Source organism: Sceloporus occidentalis, unplaced genomic scaffold (genome assembly GCF_023333645.1).
Source record: "Sceloporus occidentalis isolate IW3139 unplaced genomic scaffold, rSceOcc1.0.p SCAF_7, whole genome shotgun sequence".
Taxonomy (NCBI): Eukaryota; Metazoa; Chordata; class Lepidosauria; order Squamata; family Phrynosomatidae; genus Sceloporus; species Sceloporus occidentalis.
The window spans coordinates 27,356,001-27,375,033 of NW_028316987.1; the positions used below are offsets into that span (position 1 = coordinate 27,356,001).

General features: G+C 40.7%; 1 protein-coding gene across 2 annotated transcripts in view; it reads right to left on the bottom strand.

Moving 5' to 3' along the window:
• COBL (cordon-bleu WH2 repeat protein) overlaps positions 1 to 18,524 on the bottom strand; it is a 192,699-nt gene extending 174,175 nt beyond the window's left edge. For both annotated transcript variants that reach the window (XM_089532471.1, XM_089532470.1), the window contains exon 1: positions 18,326 to 18,524. In XM_089532471.1, the coding sequence (XP_089388597.1) occupies positions 18,326 to 18,354 (29 nt within the window). In that variant the 5' untranslated portion in view covers positions 18,355 to 18,524. The remainder of the gene's footprint in view (positions 1 to 18,325) is intronic.
• Between the last annotated feature and the right edge of the window lie 509 nt (positions 18,525 to 19,033).

Here is a 19,033-nt window from a genome sequence, read left to right on the forward strand (position 1 = left end):
CCTCAGTGTGGATGCACCTGGGGAGGAATTCTGGGCACTGCAGTTCAACTACATTTGGAGGGTTATGGGACTCCCTGTCAGAGATAGCTCTGGGGCCACAGTGTACTACAATTCCCAGCATTCTCCAGCACTAACCCAGGACAGTTAAGTCACTCTCGAACTGGATTATTTCCTCAGTGTGGATGCAGCTTTGGTGAGAAACTCTGGGCATTTCAGTCCAGCTATGTTTTATTTCTGCAGTGTATTTTGGACCAGAGACAAGGTGACCAGATGTCCTCCTCCTTTTCCAGGACATGTCCTCTTCTGTCAAATTTCAAAATGTCCTCCATTTTGATCATGCCTAAGAAACATGCATTTATATTAACATTTTTTAAAAATCATCCATTTTTTTCGCACATCCTCCATTTATTAAAACTGTGTCCTACATTTGAAAATGTTGTCCTACATTTGTCCCACATTTGTCCCGGTTTGGAGGTCCTGACTTAGGGCAACCCTAATCACACCCCACTTAAACACTAACTCACCTTTAATCCTACTTTCCTACTTACTCATACCCCCTCACTTACTATACTCTCTTCCTTAACTTCTTCTCCATTCCTTCTTCTAATCATGATAAACTCTTCTTTTATGTTTTTTCAGAAATTTAAATTTCTTCAATCTTAAACTTCAGATTACATCCTTTTTGGACTACTGTAATACACTCTACATGGGACTGCGTTTGTTCAGAAACTTCAGTGGGTTCAAAAAGCCACAGCTAGAATGCTAACCGAGGCCAGTTATAGGGAGCATATAATTCCCTTGTTGAAACAGCTTCACATGGTCCATTTCAGGACACAATTCAAAGTGTTGGTCATGACTTATAAAGCTCTATATGGCTTAGTTAGGGCCAGACTATCTGGAAATCTGTATATCACCATACAAACCTGTAAGAAAGATCCTTGGGGGAACACTTTCTCTTGGTCCTGCCACCATCACAGGATTGCTTGGTGAGGACATGACAGAGACCCTTCTGGTGGCTGCTCCCACACTCTGGAACTCACTTCCATAGGAAGCTAGGCTAGCCCCCTCCTTGCTCTCCTTCCACAAGCAGGCAAAGGCAGTTTTGTTTAAGCAGGTTTTTAGTGGCTAAGCAAGATAGGCTTTCATTTATTTGTTTGCTTTATTTGTTTTAACTTTTTATGGCTTTTAAATGATTCTGTGATGTTTAATATGGTGATTTTAATTGTTTTAATTTTTTATTATAACCATTTTTAATTTATTAAATTTTCTTTTGCACTATTTCTTATTTCTTTTTAGTTATATGTATAGTGGTTTAATGTAGTTAAAATCTTTTTTTTAATTTCCTGTTTCTTAGTTTTATTAAAGAAAAGTTAACACAAAATAAGAACAAATACATTATAGAAGACAAACAAATGTAGGCATAGGATGTGGATATAGAAAGAGAAGGTTGATTCTGCCCATTTGTGTCAACTAAAAATGGAACAGTAAGTCATTTAGTTCATACTCAGTTCATGTAAGTGATCTCTGGTGTTACATATCAAGGGAGTGTCTTTCCATTTTGAGATTGAACACTGCAAACAAATATACAGTCATTTGTCCCCTCATTTGTTCCATCCAATACTTACAATATTGTACTTAAGAAATTATCCAAATTAACTACCACATTAGTATTACATGTCTAGCTGTATTCTTCCATAATGCTAGGGAAGCCACAGTATGTTTGAACAGCATGGCTAAAAATGAGTATGCCTTTTACAATATATATGCATCATTAAGATAAAGAAAGAGCACAATAATAATAATAATAATAATAATAATGATTTATTTATAGCCCGCCCAATCACAAGGAATCCAGGCGGGTTACAACAGTAAAAATAAAGATAATAAAATAAAATACAATAAATAAATAAAATACAATAAAATTACAGAGAGCGAAGTGAGTACATTCACAGTTAGGCCTGATGGAAGTTGGGCCTCTTCAGCCATGTTTAACTGCTCTGAAGCCATGTTGGAATAAGCCTGATATTTTAGGAGAGGTGAGCACTTGCCAGGAGAGGTTTGTGGGATTCAATGTCATTTAGGTGCTTGCTTACTCTGTGGGAGGATTTGAGAAGGATGACCTGTGGAGTACTGAACAAAGAAGAAGGAAGAGAGCTTGATAGAAAGGGGGATACCCTAGTTAGTAAAAAGCTGTAGAAATTATCAGGGGAAAACAAACACTGGGCAGCAGCAGTAGTGGTGAGTTGATACTGGTGAAAGATCTTACAGAGAAAACACCAGTGGTACCATAGCTAACAAATGTTAGTATTGTGAGAAGAGAGGGAAAGATGAACCTTCTTGTGAGACCCTTTCACTAAGAAAATCCTATAATGAAACAACCCAAAATGAAACAAGAGAGAGGAGTAGGACACAAACAGAGAGTTAAAAGGGAGGATCACAAGGCAATCACAAACAGAGTCATGGCAAAGGACCAATAGAACTCAAAAAGATGGAAGGCAAACAGTAAACACATGCAACAGTGTAAACAAGGTTCAAAGTTGTACTACACATATTATGGGAACATGGAAGAGAAGAAGCATTAATCAAGGGAAGGTAAACATAGTAAAAAACAAAATGGAATGTATAAACATAATTATACTAGAGGTGAATTAGTTCAAATGGACAAGATAGTACATAAAATGGACATCATAGACAAATTACACTACAGACAAGAAGCTGAGGGGCAACCGTCCAACACTACATTTTATAGAATTCTATCTAACGACCCACAGAAGAATAACAGAAGAAATTATACAAGCTACTGAGGGAATTTCCTATGGAGGTGCAGAACCAAATCCTTATGGACACACCCCAGGAGCCTCAACCAGACACATTCTATGGCCTATTCACACTACATAATAAACTGTTTCAAACTAGTTTAAATCTCATTCATAGAATCATAGAATCATAGATTTGGAAGAGACCGCAAGGGCCATCCAGTCCAACCCCCTGTCATGCAGGAAATCTAAATCAAAGCATCCCTGACAGATGGCCATCCAGCCTCTGTTTAAAGACCTCTAAGGAAGGAGACTCCACTATACTCCGAGGGAGTTTGTGTCTTTAAAGGGCCCTTGTTCAACGCGAGTGCAAACGTGTTGTCGGTTGGATTCAGTTCCCTGTGACGTGATCATTCCTGTGACATCGCACATTTTAGAATCCACTGTAATCAATTAAACTGTTAATGTGAATGTGAAGTAGTTTAAACTGAAATGAGTAGGTTCAATCGTGGCAATCAAAGTCTGAACATCTATTCAGTGTTGAATCGCTTCATCGATTTGAAACAATCCAATGCAAAAATCAGTTTATTATGCAGTGTGAATGAGGCCTATATATTACCCAAAATACATAAGTAGGGTAACCCTGGAGGACCTATTGTCTCTAGCATTGGAACACTCCAACTGTATGGACAATATCTATAAACCATATGGCACCAACATTCCCTGCTATGTAACGAACACAATTGACTTTCTGCAGAAACTACAATCAATCCACAACCTTCCAGGGAACACCATCTTAGCCACTATGATTATGGAATCCCCGTGCACCAACAACCCCCATAAAGATGGACTATAAGCCATCAGGAACATCATTCCAGATGGGACCTTAGCAGATCTAGCCACCAAAGTCTGCCATTTTGTTCTTACACACAATTACTTCACCTTTGGTAACAACATATACCTTCAAGTTAATGGTACTGCTATGGGCAAACGCATGGCACCGCAATATTCCAATATCTTCATGGTCGACCTAGAACAATGCTTCCTTAATTCCTGCACTCAGAAACTGCTCCTCTACCTGAGGTACATTGATCATAGATAATTTGACATGGAGAAGACTCACTTAAGACATTCCAACAACTGCCACCTCACCATCAATCTCAGCCTGGAACTATCAACAAAACAAGTTCACTTTCTGGACACCATGGTACAGCTACTAAATGGAGATTAAGCACCACATTATATTATAAACCCACTGACAGCTACATGTTCTTACATGCCCCCAATTTCCACCCTGAACCAGATCCATAGTCTACTCAGCCAAACCCTCTGATACAATCGCATCTGCTCAGACCCACAAAAGAGGGATGCTAAACTCAAGGAATTACAACAAGCATTCCTCAAACTACAATACCCATCACATGAAGTTAAAAATAAAAACAAGGCAAAAATTGTACCCAGGACAAATCTTTGCAGACAGACTGAAGAGAGAAAATGACAGAACCCCACTAGTGTTCATATACAGCTTCCAACTGAGGCCACACGGGTGTAACATTAATGAACTACAAAGCCACACAGGTGTATCATTAATGAACTACAACCCATTCCAGACAATAATGCCACTTTTTCAAGGACTCTTGCTGGCAGACCTTTATTCGCCTCCAAACCTCAAACAGGTACTTACCTACAGGAGGCAACTTCTGCACTCTACATTGGGCAAACTGGCCAGTCCCTGCACCAGATGATAAATGTAAATAAATCAGCCATTAGGAATGAGAATACACAAAAACCGGTGACAAAATACTTCAGTCTCCCTGGGCATCCTATCTCTCAGAACAGCACTCCTTGAACAAAAGAACTATAAAAGAAGATCGGAAAGAGAAATGGCAGGACTGTGATTTAGTCCATCAGCAATGGGTTGAACAGAGATAATGGTTTCATGGCACACTACACACATTTTAACATTATCTAACCCCCATCTTCATCAGGGCACCCTTGACCCTTTCATTACATCCCTCTCTGTTTCCCATACTCATCTACTCTCCTTACCTGCAGACAACAGATTCCTTGCTGCCTTTGTCCACCAATTACCATCATTAAAACTGGACTTGCCACTTCATTTCCATAGCCACAGGATTTTGAATTTCAGTTGAGATTCTCACACAGAAATGACATAGACCCGTATAGATCCCTGGGCTTTCTACTCCACTAAATGCATCTGAGGAAGTAGGCTTAGGTCTACTTAGCTCATGCTGCTAACTTCTTTCATTCAGTTAATCTCAAAGGTGCTACAAGATCTCTTTACATACTGTATCCATAATAGTGTTTGTGAAAACAGAATACCCAAACAAGCTAGAAAACACATGAGGTAGAACCTTTGGTTTGGGTAGGTATTAGCCCTCCTCCTCTTCCAGCTGCTGCCACCAAAAGTGTAAAGCGGAGCACAATTTCTGCATTTTAGAAATGATGCTACTGTCAGAAGAATTAAGACAATAAAGGAGCTAGGATGGCATCAGAAAAGGTAATCCGGCCCAGACCTCCATAAACAGAGCTGTTTTTCTGTTCATGTTACTTCTTGCAGTATTTTATTGTGTCATTGTTTTATAGCTTGTTTTTTTGCTTAACGTTTTATAACTGTAGCACAATGTGCTGTTTATAGTCCTAATTAATTGAAACGTTTATAATCAAGGGCAAGTCTACAAACAACACTGTATGAAAAGAGTTCAAGTCTGTTCAAGGGGAACACAGTTCTTCAGCGAGTGGTGGAGTCTCCCTCCTTGGAGGTCTTTAAACAGAGGCTGGATGTCCATCTGTTGGGTATGCTTTGATTGAGAGTTCCTGCATGGCAGGGGGTTGGACTGGATGGCTCTTGTGGTCTTTTCCAACACTAGGATTCTATGCTTCTATAATTCTATGATCCTGTCATTGATTAAAATACAACTGACTGCTACAGATACTGGTGTTTTGACTTTCCCTCCCTCCTCTGCTTCTAATCTTCCTTTCTGAGCTGAAAAAAGAGTGAATGAGGATATAAACTCCATTACTGAGGAAAGTTGACTGAAAGGTTTTGGGAAGTGGTAAGCCTTCTACACAAATAATTGAGTGGTCTAATTTAATTGAGTTAATTTTTTTTCAGTACTTGCCAGCTGGTGTTTACCAGAAAGACATATAAAGAGTTGAATCTTCTACTTTACTTTCACAAAGACTCTTTAAATACTTGTAAAAAAAATTGAACTAAAATCATTCAGGTTTCTTGTACAAGATGGAGGAAAAGAGAGTTTGAGCAGTCAGAGAGAAAGTTGTGAATTATTGCAGGATGGACCCCCATTGTATCACATAGGGTTTTAGACCTGAAAGGAACCATTCAAGAATATTAAGCCAAGATCTTCAACTAATCTAGTTGATGAATTGGCTCTGGCAGATTCATAACTCCATAACGAACATATAATGGGAACAAACTCTGATTCACTGGGACATCAAGAAAAACTTTTCAAAGACAAAGCACTACGTCCACAGTTACCATATTATGAACAAATTATAACTTAACACCCAGGCAAGAGGAAGATGTAACAAAAGGGGAAGTTCAGACAGACAATTGGTTTAACTTGATTTCCTATGAATTGCCTCTTATAAAAAAATTTAATGGAAAGCAAAAGGCTTTTAACCATATTTGACCAAGCTTTGTTTTAAATTCAAGAGGGAGACATGCTGGGAAATTGTAGTGATAATGCTAAAGCTCAGGATGAGGGTTTATACAAAAAGTAATCTTTAAAAGGACAGAAAAGCAAATAAGAAAGTAGTTGAAAGAGATGAGCATAAGAGACAGAAGAAAATAACTTCAAAAATGTTAAAAAGTTGGGAAAGTAGAGAAAATCTGCCCTGTGTGCTTGGAAGAAAGATTTTCAGAGATTTTTTTTATTTTTTATTTTTTATTTTCCTGTAACTGTAGTTTCCCCTAGAGTAACTAGAAAATACCAAGGGGAGGGGAGAACAAAAAATCAAAGCACAAACTATGACTAAAGACCATAAGCAACAAATAGCTTCAGATGAAGATCGGGTTCTAACTAATGTGACTGATGATAAAGTACTGGACTTGATACAAGACCAGAAGAAAGGAAAGACATTCATATTATCAGAAAATGTAGAATTATCCAAATTAGTTGTTTCCCCTTAACCTGCAGAATTACAGTGGAAGCATAGGTCAATACTTACTTGGAATTTAGTGCTTATTCCCCAAAAGTTGGTATTCATGAACTACCCTTCACCAAGAGGCTTATTTGACCAATAAGATCACACTGTATATTTTCTTGATATTGTAGAAAAAATTTTACCAGCTGCTCTGATTCCGATTGATATTCTGCACATAGATTATTGAGGTGTATGTGGTGGTTGTTGTTTTTTTCAAAGACTTCCAGCCCATCTGCTATGGCCAAGGCCCCAGAGGGAGAAAAGAACCAATGAACTTGATCCTTTCCCCACCACCATTCCCTTCTCCTTTTGTGTCATGTCTTTTTAGATTGTAAGCCTGAGGGCAGGGAACTGTCCAATTAAAAATAAATTGTAAGCCACTCAAGAATCTTTGTGGCTGAAGAACAGGGTATAAATACTCCAATTAAATAAAAAGCTTCATGTTTAAAGCAAATGTGTTTGTTTTTAAAGTCCCTCCTAGTTTTAGCAAGATTTTTTTTAAAAAAACCTTTTAACCTTTTTTTAAAAACCTTTTAACATATCTAAAATGCCTGTAAAATCAGTTAACACTAATCAGCAAATAATGACACAAAATTCAGGTGATTTCTTAGACTCGAAATAATTTGTTGTTTTATTGCCTTCAGATACTTGGATTTCTGAATCCCACCAGACAGTTTCATGGAGTGATAACCAATTTTTGTTAAAGGAACTTACCCTCCTCACTTCTTTTCAGGCTTTCCCAAGTGAAGCACAACTGGAGATCCTGGAAAGGCTAGATCTCTTGTGCAAAAGCTGATGGAAATACAGTTCCGTGGTATTAACTGACCTTAGAAAATAAGAGCCTTAGGTTGAGACCACAGCTGCACTACAGAAATAATGCAGGCTGACACCACTTTAACCTGCATTTAACCATATTTCAGTGCTATGGAATTCTGTGAATTCTGTGCTGCATTTCCCCTGTTGTGTCCTCCACTCCATTTTCCTCAGGTTGAGCACCCCTTTCCTTTTGTGAGAAGACTGAGGCAAAGAAGGTGCTGATTAGTTCTGCCTTTTTTCTGTCCCCGTTAGCATTTTGCCATCTTCTCCACATCATCTTCTTCCTTTCACTACCTCTTTCTACATGCCTGCTAGCCTTCTCTGCCTCTTCCTTTGCCCGCCTGTTCTACTTCCCTGCCTCTTTCTCCATACCTGATAGCCTTCCCTGCCTCTTCATTTGCCCATCCACTCTCCCTCACTGCCTCTTTCTCCATTCCTGCTAGCCTTCCCTGCCTCTTCCTTTTCTCTTTGCCTGCTAGCCTTCATTCTTTTCCTTTGCCCTTCTAACTGTCTCTTTCTACATGCCTGCTAGCCTTCCCTGCCATTATTAGAGCAGCTAATAAAACTGTAGTATTATCTTTGTACATTTCCAGAGTTGTATAAATAATGTATTATTAAATGTTAACTCATCTTGATAAACAGCTAATAATAAGTCACACATTTTAAATGCTTGACAAAGGTGACACATGCCAAAATAAAGATGGCAAGACTCCAGTTGGCTGTTCCTTTGACATTTTAAAACAAAGACTGGTATCCATTTCCAGAAACACTATACCACCATCCATATTATTGTACCATTTATCTGTATCAAAACTTCTCAGTAGACCAGTAATTATATTAATCTTACACTAAATGAAAACCGTTAATACTATAATAATGTTAAAATCTGTTGCTTTATGGCAGTGCTTCCCAATGTTTCCTATGCTCCACACTCCTAGGAAACGTTTGATTAATGTTCACTAATCACAGAATCATAGAATAATAGAGTTGGAAGAGACCACAAGGGCCATCCAGTCCAACCCCCTGCCATGCAGGAAATCAAAATCAAAGCATCCCCGACAGATAGCCATCCAGCCTCAGTTTAAAGACCTCGAAGGAGGGAGATTCTACTACACTCCGAGGGAGTGTGTTCCACTGTCGGACAGCCCTTACTCTCAGGAAGTTCTTCCTAATGGTGAGGTGGGTCCTAGTCTCTGGAGCAGAAGAAAACAAGCTTGCTCCCTCCTCAATATGACATCCCTTCAAATATTTAAACAGGACTATCATATCACCTCTTCACCTTCTCTTCTCCAGGCTAAATATCCCCAGCTCCCTAAGTCATTCCTTGTAAGGCATGGCTTCCAGACCCTTCACCATTTTAGTTGCTCTCCTTTGGACATGCTCCAGTTTCTCCACATCCTTTTTAAATTGTGGTGCCCAGAACTGGATACAATATTTCAGGTGGGGCCTGACCAAAGCAGAATAGAGTGGTACTATTACTTCCCTTGATCTAGGCACTATACTTTTATTGATGCAGCCTAAAATTGCATTGGCCTTTTTAGCTGCTGCTTCGCACTGTTGACTCATGTTCAACCTGTGGTCTACTTGGACATGTAGTCTCATTCAGCCAGGTGTCGCCCATCCTATATCTGTGCATTTCATTTTTCTGCCCTAAGTGCAGTACCTTACATTTCTCCGTGTTGAATTGCATTTTGTTAGCTTTGGCCCAGCTTTCTAGTCTATTTAGGTCATCTCGAATTTTGATCCTGTCCTCTGGGGTATTAGCTATTCCTCCTAATTTGGTGTCATCTGCAAATTTGATAAGTATGCCCCCAATTTTGTCCTCCAAGTCATTGATAAAGATGTTGAATAACACTGGGCCCACCCCACTTGTCACTTCTCTCCAGGATGAAAAGGAGCCATTGTTGAGCAACCTTTGGGTTCGGCCGGTCAACCAGTTAAAAACCCATGTAACTGTTACCTTGTCTAGCCCACATTTTACAAGCTTGTTTGCAAGAATGTCATGAGAAACATTGTCAAAGGCCTTACTGAAATCAAGATATACTATATCCACAGCATTCCCTTTATCTACCAAGCTGGTGATTTTGTCAAAGAAAGAGATTAGATTTGTCTGGCATGACTTCTTTCTCTGAAACCCATGTTGACTTTTTGTGATTATGGAATTGCCATCTAGATGTTCACAGACTCTAAGTTTAATTATCTCCTCCAGAATCTTTACTGGTATAGATGTCAGACTAACTGGACGATAATTGTTGGAATCCTCTTTTTCCCCCTTTTTGAAGATGGGAACAACATTTGCCCTCCTCCAGTCTATTGGGATTTCTCCTGTTCTCCAGGAGTTTTCAAAGATTATAGCCAATGGCTCCAATATTACATTTGCCAGTTCTTTTAATACCCTTGGATGTAGTTCATCTGGTCCTGGAGACTTAAATTCATTTAGATTAACCAGATATTCCTGTACTATCTCTTCACTTATTCTGTACTGAAATTCCTCTATTCTGTCTTCTGCTCCATTATCCTCAGGTTGAGCACACTTTTCCTTTTCTAAGAACACTGAGGCAAAGAAGGTATTGAGTAATTGTGCCTTTTCTCTGTCCCTTGTTAACATTTTTCCATCTTCTCAACGCATTGGCCCTACCATTTCCTTCTTCTTGCTTTTGCTGCGGACATATCAAAAAAAGCCCTTTTTGTTGTTTTTAACCTCTCTAGCAAGCCCGAGTTCATTCTTCACTTTAGCTTTTCTGACTTTACTCCTACACATGCCTGCTATTTCTTTGAATTCCTTTTTTGTGATTTTCCCCTTTTTCCATTTCTTATACATGTTTGGTTTAAAACTTAGCTCAGCTGAAAGTTCCTTAGTCATCCATCCTGGTTTCTTGAAACACCTCCCATTTTTTTTTCCTCACTGGAACTGTTTGAAATTGTGCCTTCAGTATCTCCCTTTTAAGAAACTCCCATCCATCCTGAACTCCCTTATCTTTTAGTATTTCTGACCATGGGATCACCCTCATTACTAAGTTTACTGAAATCTGCTCTCCTAAAGTCTAGAATGCATGTCTGACTATGCGTGACTTCTCCTTTCCACTGTACAGTATAACAAACTCCAGGAGAACATGGTCACTTCCACCTAATGATCCCACCACTTGCACCCCATTAACCAAGTCATCCTTGTTGGTTAGGATCAGATCTAAAATAGCTGACCCCTTTGTTGCCTCTTCCACCTTTTGGACCATGAAACTGTCTTCCAGGCAAGTGAGGAATTTGCTAGACCTTGAGGATTTTGCTGAGTTTGACTTCCAGCAAATATCAGGATAGTTGAAGTCGCCCATCACTACTACATCTCTCCATTTTGAGTGTGTGGTCATGTGTTCTAGAAAGGCATCATCCAATTCCTCCATCTGACTTGGGGGTCTGTAGTAGACTCCCACCATAACATCCTTGTTGTTTTCCTCCCCTTTAATTTTTATCCAAATGCTCTCCACCTGGCTGCCAGTATTGATGTCCTGGATCTCTTTGCTGGTGTAAATATCTCTAACATATAGTGCTATTCCTCCTCCTTTCCTGTTTGGCCTATGTCTCTTGAAAAGGCTATACCCCTGTATTTCCACATTCCAATTATGAGACTCATCCCACCAGGTTTCAGTGATGCCTATTATATCATATTTGCTTTGTTGTACTAGGAATTCAATTTCATCTTGCTTATTTTCCATGCTCTGTGCATTAGTGTAGAGACATCGCAGACCATGGGTCCCCTTTACTTGCTGCCTGTGCAAGTTTTTTTGCCTCCTACTATTGGGTCCTTGCACTATTTGTCTTGTTTCCTCTATGTCAGTTTGACTATTTTCTCCAGCCCTTTTGCCTTCCTTAATATTGTCTCCTTCCCCCACAAAACTCAGTTTAAAGCCCTCCTGATCAAGTTCTTGAGACTGCTGGCAAAAACATTTCTTCCAACTGACGTGAGATACAACCCGTCCCTTGCAAAAAGTCTTTCCTCATAGAACTGCAGCCCATGATCGAAGAATCCAAATCGTTCTCGACGGCACCATCTGCGGAGCCAGTTGTTCACATCCGCTATATTCCTCTCCCTTCCTGGACCGTGCCCTTCAACTGGCAGAAGAGATGAGATGACAACTTGTGTATCCATTTCTTTCAGCTTCTTACCAAGTGCCTCATAATCCCTTCTGATGTTCTGAAGGCTGTGTCTTGTAGTATCATTGGTTCCCATGTGGGCCAAAAGGAAGGGGTATTGGTCAGTAGGCTTGACCAGTCTTGTCAACCTCTCTGTCACATCACGGATCTTTGCCCCAGGGAGACAACACACCTCTCGAGACATCTTGTCAGTCCTACAAATCACTGCTTCTGTACCCCTCAGCAAGGAGTCCCCCACTGCGACCACACGCCTCCTCCGAGGCTTAGCAGCAACTGTTCCCTCTGGTGGAACTCTCAGGCTCCCTTGCTCTGTCCCTGAAGTCTGTTCATGCTGCTCTTCCTCATCCTCCTTGATAAGGGAAAGAGCTTCAAATAGATTCTCTAGCTGCAAGTTCCCAGAACGATCCCTTTTTGGCCTACTTCTCTGTGTGACATTCCTCCAGCTGTCTGTCTCCTGTGTATGTGTAGTGACCTCCTCCACCCCATCAGGAGGAGTCCATGTAGAGTTCTTCTTTTTATGAGTCTGAGATACATTGCTGTAGTGTCATAGTCCCTGAAGTATTCTTTGAAGTGTAGATGGAAAAAGAAGGCCTCTAGAAACGTATAATGTGTGTGGGTTTAGAGGGCAGAAGGATAAGCCCCTTGACAAAAAAGGCTCCTCTGCCTGACTCAGGTTGTGGCTTGATAAATTTATAATATTGCTGTCTGGAATCATGGCACACCTGTTGTTAGTTGTGGAGTCTTTTAGTAGCAAGGCAAGTTTATTCTCCTTTTTTATCAAAGAAGAGTAGTGCACCTCATAGATGGTTTTCCTCATGTCTGCAAAATTATGTTCATTGATAGATGAAGTGGATTTCTGGAAAGGATTGTGCACAGTTTGTCACTGTAGTCTGTGTGGTAGGTAGTCGGTAGGTAATCTGTATGTACCTATGTTGGGTACCTAAAACCCTTTTAACTGCCTTTCTCAGCAGCATAGCCTGCCACTAAGGCTCTTCATTCCCTCAGGGCACACTAAAACATCAACCCTAACTCTGAGTTCTGTCCCTATCCAATTCTGCAACTTTCTCTCCTCTTCTGTTTATCCACTCCTAACTCCCCTCTCATTGACTGGCGCTTGACTCACCCTGATTGGATGTTACCAGGGCTTCTCTCTGTCTGCCTAACTCTCCACAGTCATATTTTACGTTCCTTAAATAACAGCGTGACTTTCAATCTGTAAAAAGGGCTAATGTTGCATTTTTTTCAATTTTTCCAAAAATTTCCATTTTTCCCCCTGAAATAATCTGGAAAAAAAATGGCTTCCCACCCACATGGCTCCAAGATGTCTAGAAATTTTACATCTCTGTTCCCACCCCATCCCATCTAGCATTACAGCTTCTATTAAAAGTTAAATTTGAGATAGCTTTTTCTAAAAACTTTTAAAATTAGAAGATAATGTAATACCATCATGATTCGCTAAGGTTACATCTATTTTCACACTACAGTTTCATCAGGAATTTAGGGGCTGTACAGACCAGCCACATGACACACACCCTGACTCTGCCCCCAGGGCAGCATGATGCCATGTGCCGCTCCACACAGCACGCAGCATCACAGCGCTCCTCTGGCACTGCAGCCACATGATGCAGTGCCAAAGGAGTGTTTTAAAGCTGCAGCACCACAGCTATCACACCCTGGAAAGGCCAGATCGGGGCTGCAGCGTGTGGTTGCCACAGCCCCAATCCTTAGGAGCGGTCTGCACAGACTCTTAGTGTCATTAATAATAGTGCTTGTACTCACAGGACCTATGTATTTATACAGCAGATCCTGTACTTGCAATTTTACAAGCTATTCTACAAAGCAAAAATTATGAGTAAATGTAAAAAATTAAAAGTTACATAAGTATGAGTATCTTGTTTTCATTTTATACATGGCTTCTGGAAGCAAAAAAAAAAACCTCCCACATTAATTCAGTATAGTACATGAGCATAATTTCTTCATAATAAAATTCTTACTATCAAGTTGTACCCTGCTTACTTAGTTGACGACACCCAATTTTTCCTGATTCCCTTTCCTACTAGAAACCCATCCCCGATGTAAAAATAAATTAATGCTTTTGGTGGAATTGGATGTTATGCATTTATGTGTTCTTTTGTGTTTCTCCCTGAAGAAAGTCTTTAAAACGTCTACTTAGAGATTTGCTATAGTTTTAATATCATATGCTCTTGCAAAGGACAACTTCCAAAATAACTGTTATCAGAGTAATAAAAATTCTAGATAAAGTTGTTATACCTTAACGTTAACCCAAAACAAAAACTAAGTATGGGAAAGAAAACCTCAGAACTAAGAAATCTAACAGTTTAAACTTTCAGTTGATAACCATATGTTGTATTTATCAATGCATGAAATTAGAAGTTCCTTCAAGAGATTCATTTATGTTTAAACATTCAGTAAAGAAACAAAGAAAATAGAATTCCTAATATTACTTGAGGCAATTCAGCTCCTAGTATCTTCTAATTAATATACAATGTATAATTCAGTATCAAAACAAAATATGCTGTGCCTTTCAACTAAAAGGAAAGCCAGGAATCAGTAAAAATAATAACAGAATGGGAACAATAAGGGGATTTTTTTTTCACTTTTTAAAGGGTACCGTATAGAGTGTCCTAATGGAAGCAAAGAAAATTAGGTGCAGTGTCATACTATCTATTCAAAAACCAAATCTACAACACATCAGCCTTCAGGGCAATCCCATATATGACTATTCAGAAATAAATATCTCTGTTCAGTGCTGCTCCGTGTACATGTGGTTGGAAGTGCAGATTTAATCTATTCTGTTTCAGAATATAAATACACCATTTCCTATTTATGCCCATGGGAGTGCTTAACTACACTACTTTCTTCCATTGGGATTTTAAAACCACACTGATTCCTTTATTTGAAAGTACTGCAACTCCAGAATTCAACTCCAACTTGAAGTCCCAAAGGTATGCAATAAACAAGTCTGACTAAAAATAATATTCGTTCTCCTTCATAGTATTACAAGTATATAGTTCTTTCTTAGAAAAAAGGAGTGCCATGTGAATTCTTAACAGATGGCCTCGGAAAATAGATATTTAAATACAGTGATATAAATTGTAAACTTATTTTGATCAGGTCTAAACAAGCCTTAGCTACATGATGAACATTGCTCACCTGAAGAAATCCAGTTCCTTTCTCAACTTACAAGGTTTTCTGTGGCTTCAGGTGGGGATACGGAGTGGAAACTGCCTTGTTTGCCTTGTTCAATGATCTCCATCTGTGCATCAACAGGGGAAGTGTGGCCCTGTTGGTGCTCTTGGACATCTCAGCGGCCTTCGATACCATAGACTATGGTATCCTTCTGGAACGCCTGAGAGAGTTGGGAATTGCTGACTCTGCTCTGCAGTGGCTACGCTCCTACCTCTCAGGCAGATTCCAGATGATGATGCTGGGGGACAGCTGCTCCTCTATGAGAGAGCTGACATCTGGCGTCCCTCAGGGCGCCATTCTGTCCCCCATGCTATTTAATATTTACATGAAGCCGCTGGGTGAGGTCATCTGGAGACATGGGGCGGGGTGTTATCAGTACACTGATGACACCCAAATCTATTTCTCTATGTCTCAGACTGTTTCAGTGACCAAGGAAGGCATCTCCCCCCTGAATGACTGCCTGAAGTCGGCAATGGATTGGATGAGGGAAAATACACTTAAGCTGAATAAAATAAAACAGAGGTACTCGTGATAGGTAACCCCAATCCGCGTATGGAGATAAGTTTGCCCGTTCTAGATGGGGTCACACTTCCCCTGAAAGACTGCGTCTGCAGCTTGGGAGTGCTCCTGGATTTGTCGCTTCAACTGTCTTCCCAGATTGATGCGACAGCCAGGAGTGCCTGTTATCAGCTTTGGCTGATACGCCAGTTGCGCCCCTACCTGGAGCAGCGGAACCTACAAACGGTTGTACATGCTCTAGTAACCTCTCATTTTGGTTTCTGCAATGCGCTCTACATGGAGCAACCTTTTTGCCATGTCCGGAAGCTCCAATTGATACAAACTATGGCAATCAGACTGGTCACCAGAAAATCCAAGTTCGACCATATTACACCTATTTTAAAATCATTACATTGGCTGCCTATCAGCTTCCGGGCACAGTACAAGGTGTTGGTTATCACCTATAAAGCCCTACATGGCTTGGGTCCAGTCTACTTGAAGGCACGCCTCCTCCCATACAATCCTTCCCATACATTCCGATCCTCCGGGAAAAACCTCTTACTATCTAGAAAGACCAGACTGGTGGAGACCTCCCAGAGGTCCTTCTCTGTCACCGCTCCAAAAACCTGGAATGACCTGCCGGAAGAGATTCGCCAATTATCCTCACTTGAGGCGTTTAAAAAGGCGACAAAACCTTTCTCTTTTGGCAGGCCTTCCCCGATTGATAATGTCCAGAATCAACTTAATCCCCCTCCTTTTATTATTTTTCTTATTTGTGGTTTGTCTAGTAACTTTGTTATATTGTTATGTATTTTTAACCATGTTTCATTGTTTAATTTTATACTTGGGAGGGAGGGTTGGGCTGGCTTGTGGGGCTTGTTGTTTTTATTGTTGTATATTTTATAAACTTTGCTGTTACCCGCCTCGGTCCTCAAAATGGAAGAGGCGGGATATAAATAAATATTTATTATTAATATTATTATATTTTCCACAATCCAGATAATTTGTGAGACTATATCCTTTTGATTCTACAGCTTGTTTACATTTATAGCCTGCTCACAAATTACCATTCATATTTCCCCTGTCCCTGACGGGTTCCTTAATGTTTTCAATCATCCTATGGGAAACCCTGGGCTTTTTAGGACATCAGATTAGTGTACTTTTCCAATATTGTGAGAACCTTTGCACACATGTTAAGATGGAAACAAGCGACAAATGTCTTTAACTGTTAGTCTCAATGCTAAAGATCCCTTTGTAAAATACCCCAAAGGCACCAGATTCCATCCTGGAAGCTAAGCAGGAACAACGCTGGTTAGTACTTGGAGGGGGACAACCAACAGGTCCTATAGGCTATATTTCAGACGCAGGAATACACCTCTGAGTCTTCCTTGCCTGAGAAAATCCTATGTAACAGTGCCAACATAAGTCAACAGGCCACTTGAAGGTGCAAACACACACACAGAGAGACACCAACTTGTGCCTTTAAATAAGACGATCTTAAACTGAGTTTAATTGAGCTTATGCTGATGAAATGCTGGTTTGGAATTCAATATCCTTACTTGTTTGTTTGTTTTTTAAAATAATACATCCATCAATTTTTATAGATAACAATGTCACTGACTGCCATGTAATGAACAACTCATGTTGAGAAGTTGAAGGTTTTCACGGCCGGCATCCATAGTTTTTTGTGGGTTTTTTGGGCTATGAGACCATGTTCTAGAAGAATTTGTTCCTGACTTTCGTAAACATCAGGAATAAACTCTTCTAGAACACAGCCTCGTAGCCCCAAAAACCCACAAAAAACTCATGGTGACATTTCCACTCTTTTCACCATTTCCCCTCCCTCACACATTATCACACTACACTCTTAAAGCATTGCTATTCCACTTTAACTGCTCTGGCTGCCTCCTGTTGCATTTTTGGAAATGCAGTTTAAAGAGGGGATTTTAGAATCCTCAGCCAGAGACCTCTTAGGCCTCACTGAACTACAAACCCCAGAATGCAAGAGGAGCAGTAAAAGTGGAATAGCAGCAACATAAGAGGGAAGTGCAGAAATATGGAAGGACTTTGAGCACTGGGTAGGACTGCTACCATTTCTCTCATTAACAGCAGCATGGCAGCCAGAAACCCACAGCACTTACTCCAGGCCATCGTTATGCCTCCCCCACCTTGGGAAACGACGACACTCATCCCTCCCCATTCGCTGGGGTTAGGGGCACAGGACCCTCGTGAATGTGGGAAAACTGCAAAAAACAAAAACACTTATGTTATTACCTGTGAAAACGCCTCTCTAGGAAACTCTAGGGTCCTCCAGTGCAACTCTCTGGTCAACACCTGCCACAACATACTCCAACTCCCAGAATTCCATAGCCTTGAGCCAAGACACTTAAAGCGGGGCCAAAGCGGGTTATTTCTCCAGTGTGGATGAGTCAGAACGAGAAAGAAATCCGCCTACTTACTACCTGGCTGTCATATCAACAGTCCAAAGGAAAGAAAGGGAAAAGTATTGAGGGAAAGAAAAGTATTGGGGAAGGGGGTCAACCCTAAGCTTTGGAAGTTGTTAGAAACGCCAAACAAAAAGGCACACATTTCTCAACGCAAGGAGTCCGACGAAGCCTGGCCGCCCCCCGTCCCGCAATTTGGAGAAACCAAGTGGAAGCATTGCAAGACAAAACAATGGAAAGAGTCGCCCTCCAGAGCCCTCTCACCCTCTGGGCAGAAGCCCCTCCGCCTCCATGGCTGGTCTCGGCCAAGCGCCCTCTCTCCAGCCTCCTTCTCAATGAAGCTGCTGGAACCAAGTCCGGTCGGTATTTGGAGAGCTCAGGTTTCCTTCAAAACGCCCACAGCCGACTTCTATATTTACAGGCAGTTGTTCTGGATTCACACTAGACACATACACTCCCTCTCTCTCTCTCCCCTTCGGTCTGTGTGAGGAGGCTAAAAGGAGGCACAGCACAGACAGTAAAGTCACCACTGGAATGTAACAGCAAGCACAGAAGTCACCTCCCTCTTTTCCCTGGTCTCAAGCCACTTTGGGAAGAAAGACATGCAAGCAGGGGAAGCTTCCACACCAGAGAAATACTATTTCTGTAGTGTGGATGCATTCACAGTTTCCACTCCGGCCAGAAAAACCCACCGGATATTTTAGCTGATAACTGAGCCTTCAGCTTGTTTTACCAGACGGTCAGGGAACCTATGCAATATTTATGCTTCCAATAGGTATTTTCTTTCTCAGGCTTCAGTAAAAGTCTGCTTCAACAAGATGAAAGTCTCAGCAACAAGTGCCCAGATCTGCAAGTCAGCCACACACGCCTCATTTCTTTCAATGGTTTATCAGCACACACAAGGCAACAAATAGAAAATACAAGTCGGGACAACAGTTGTACAAAAAGAACTTTTACTGTTTGATTACGAGT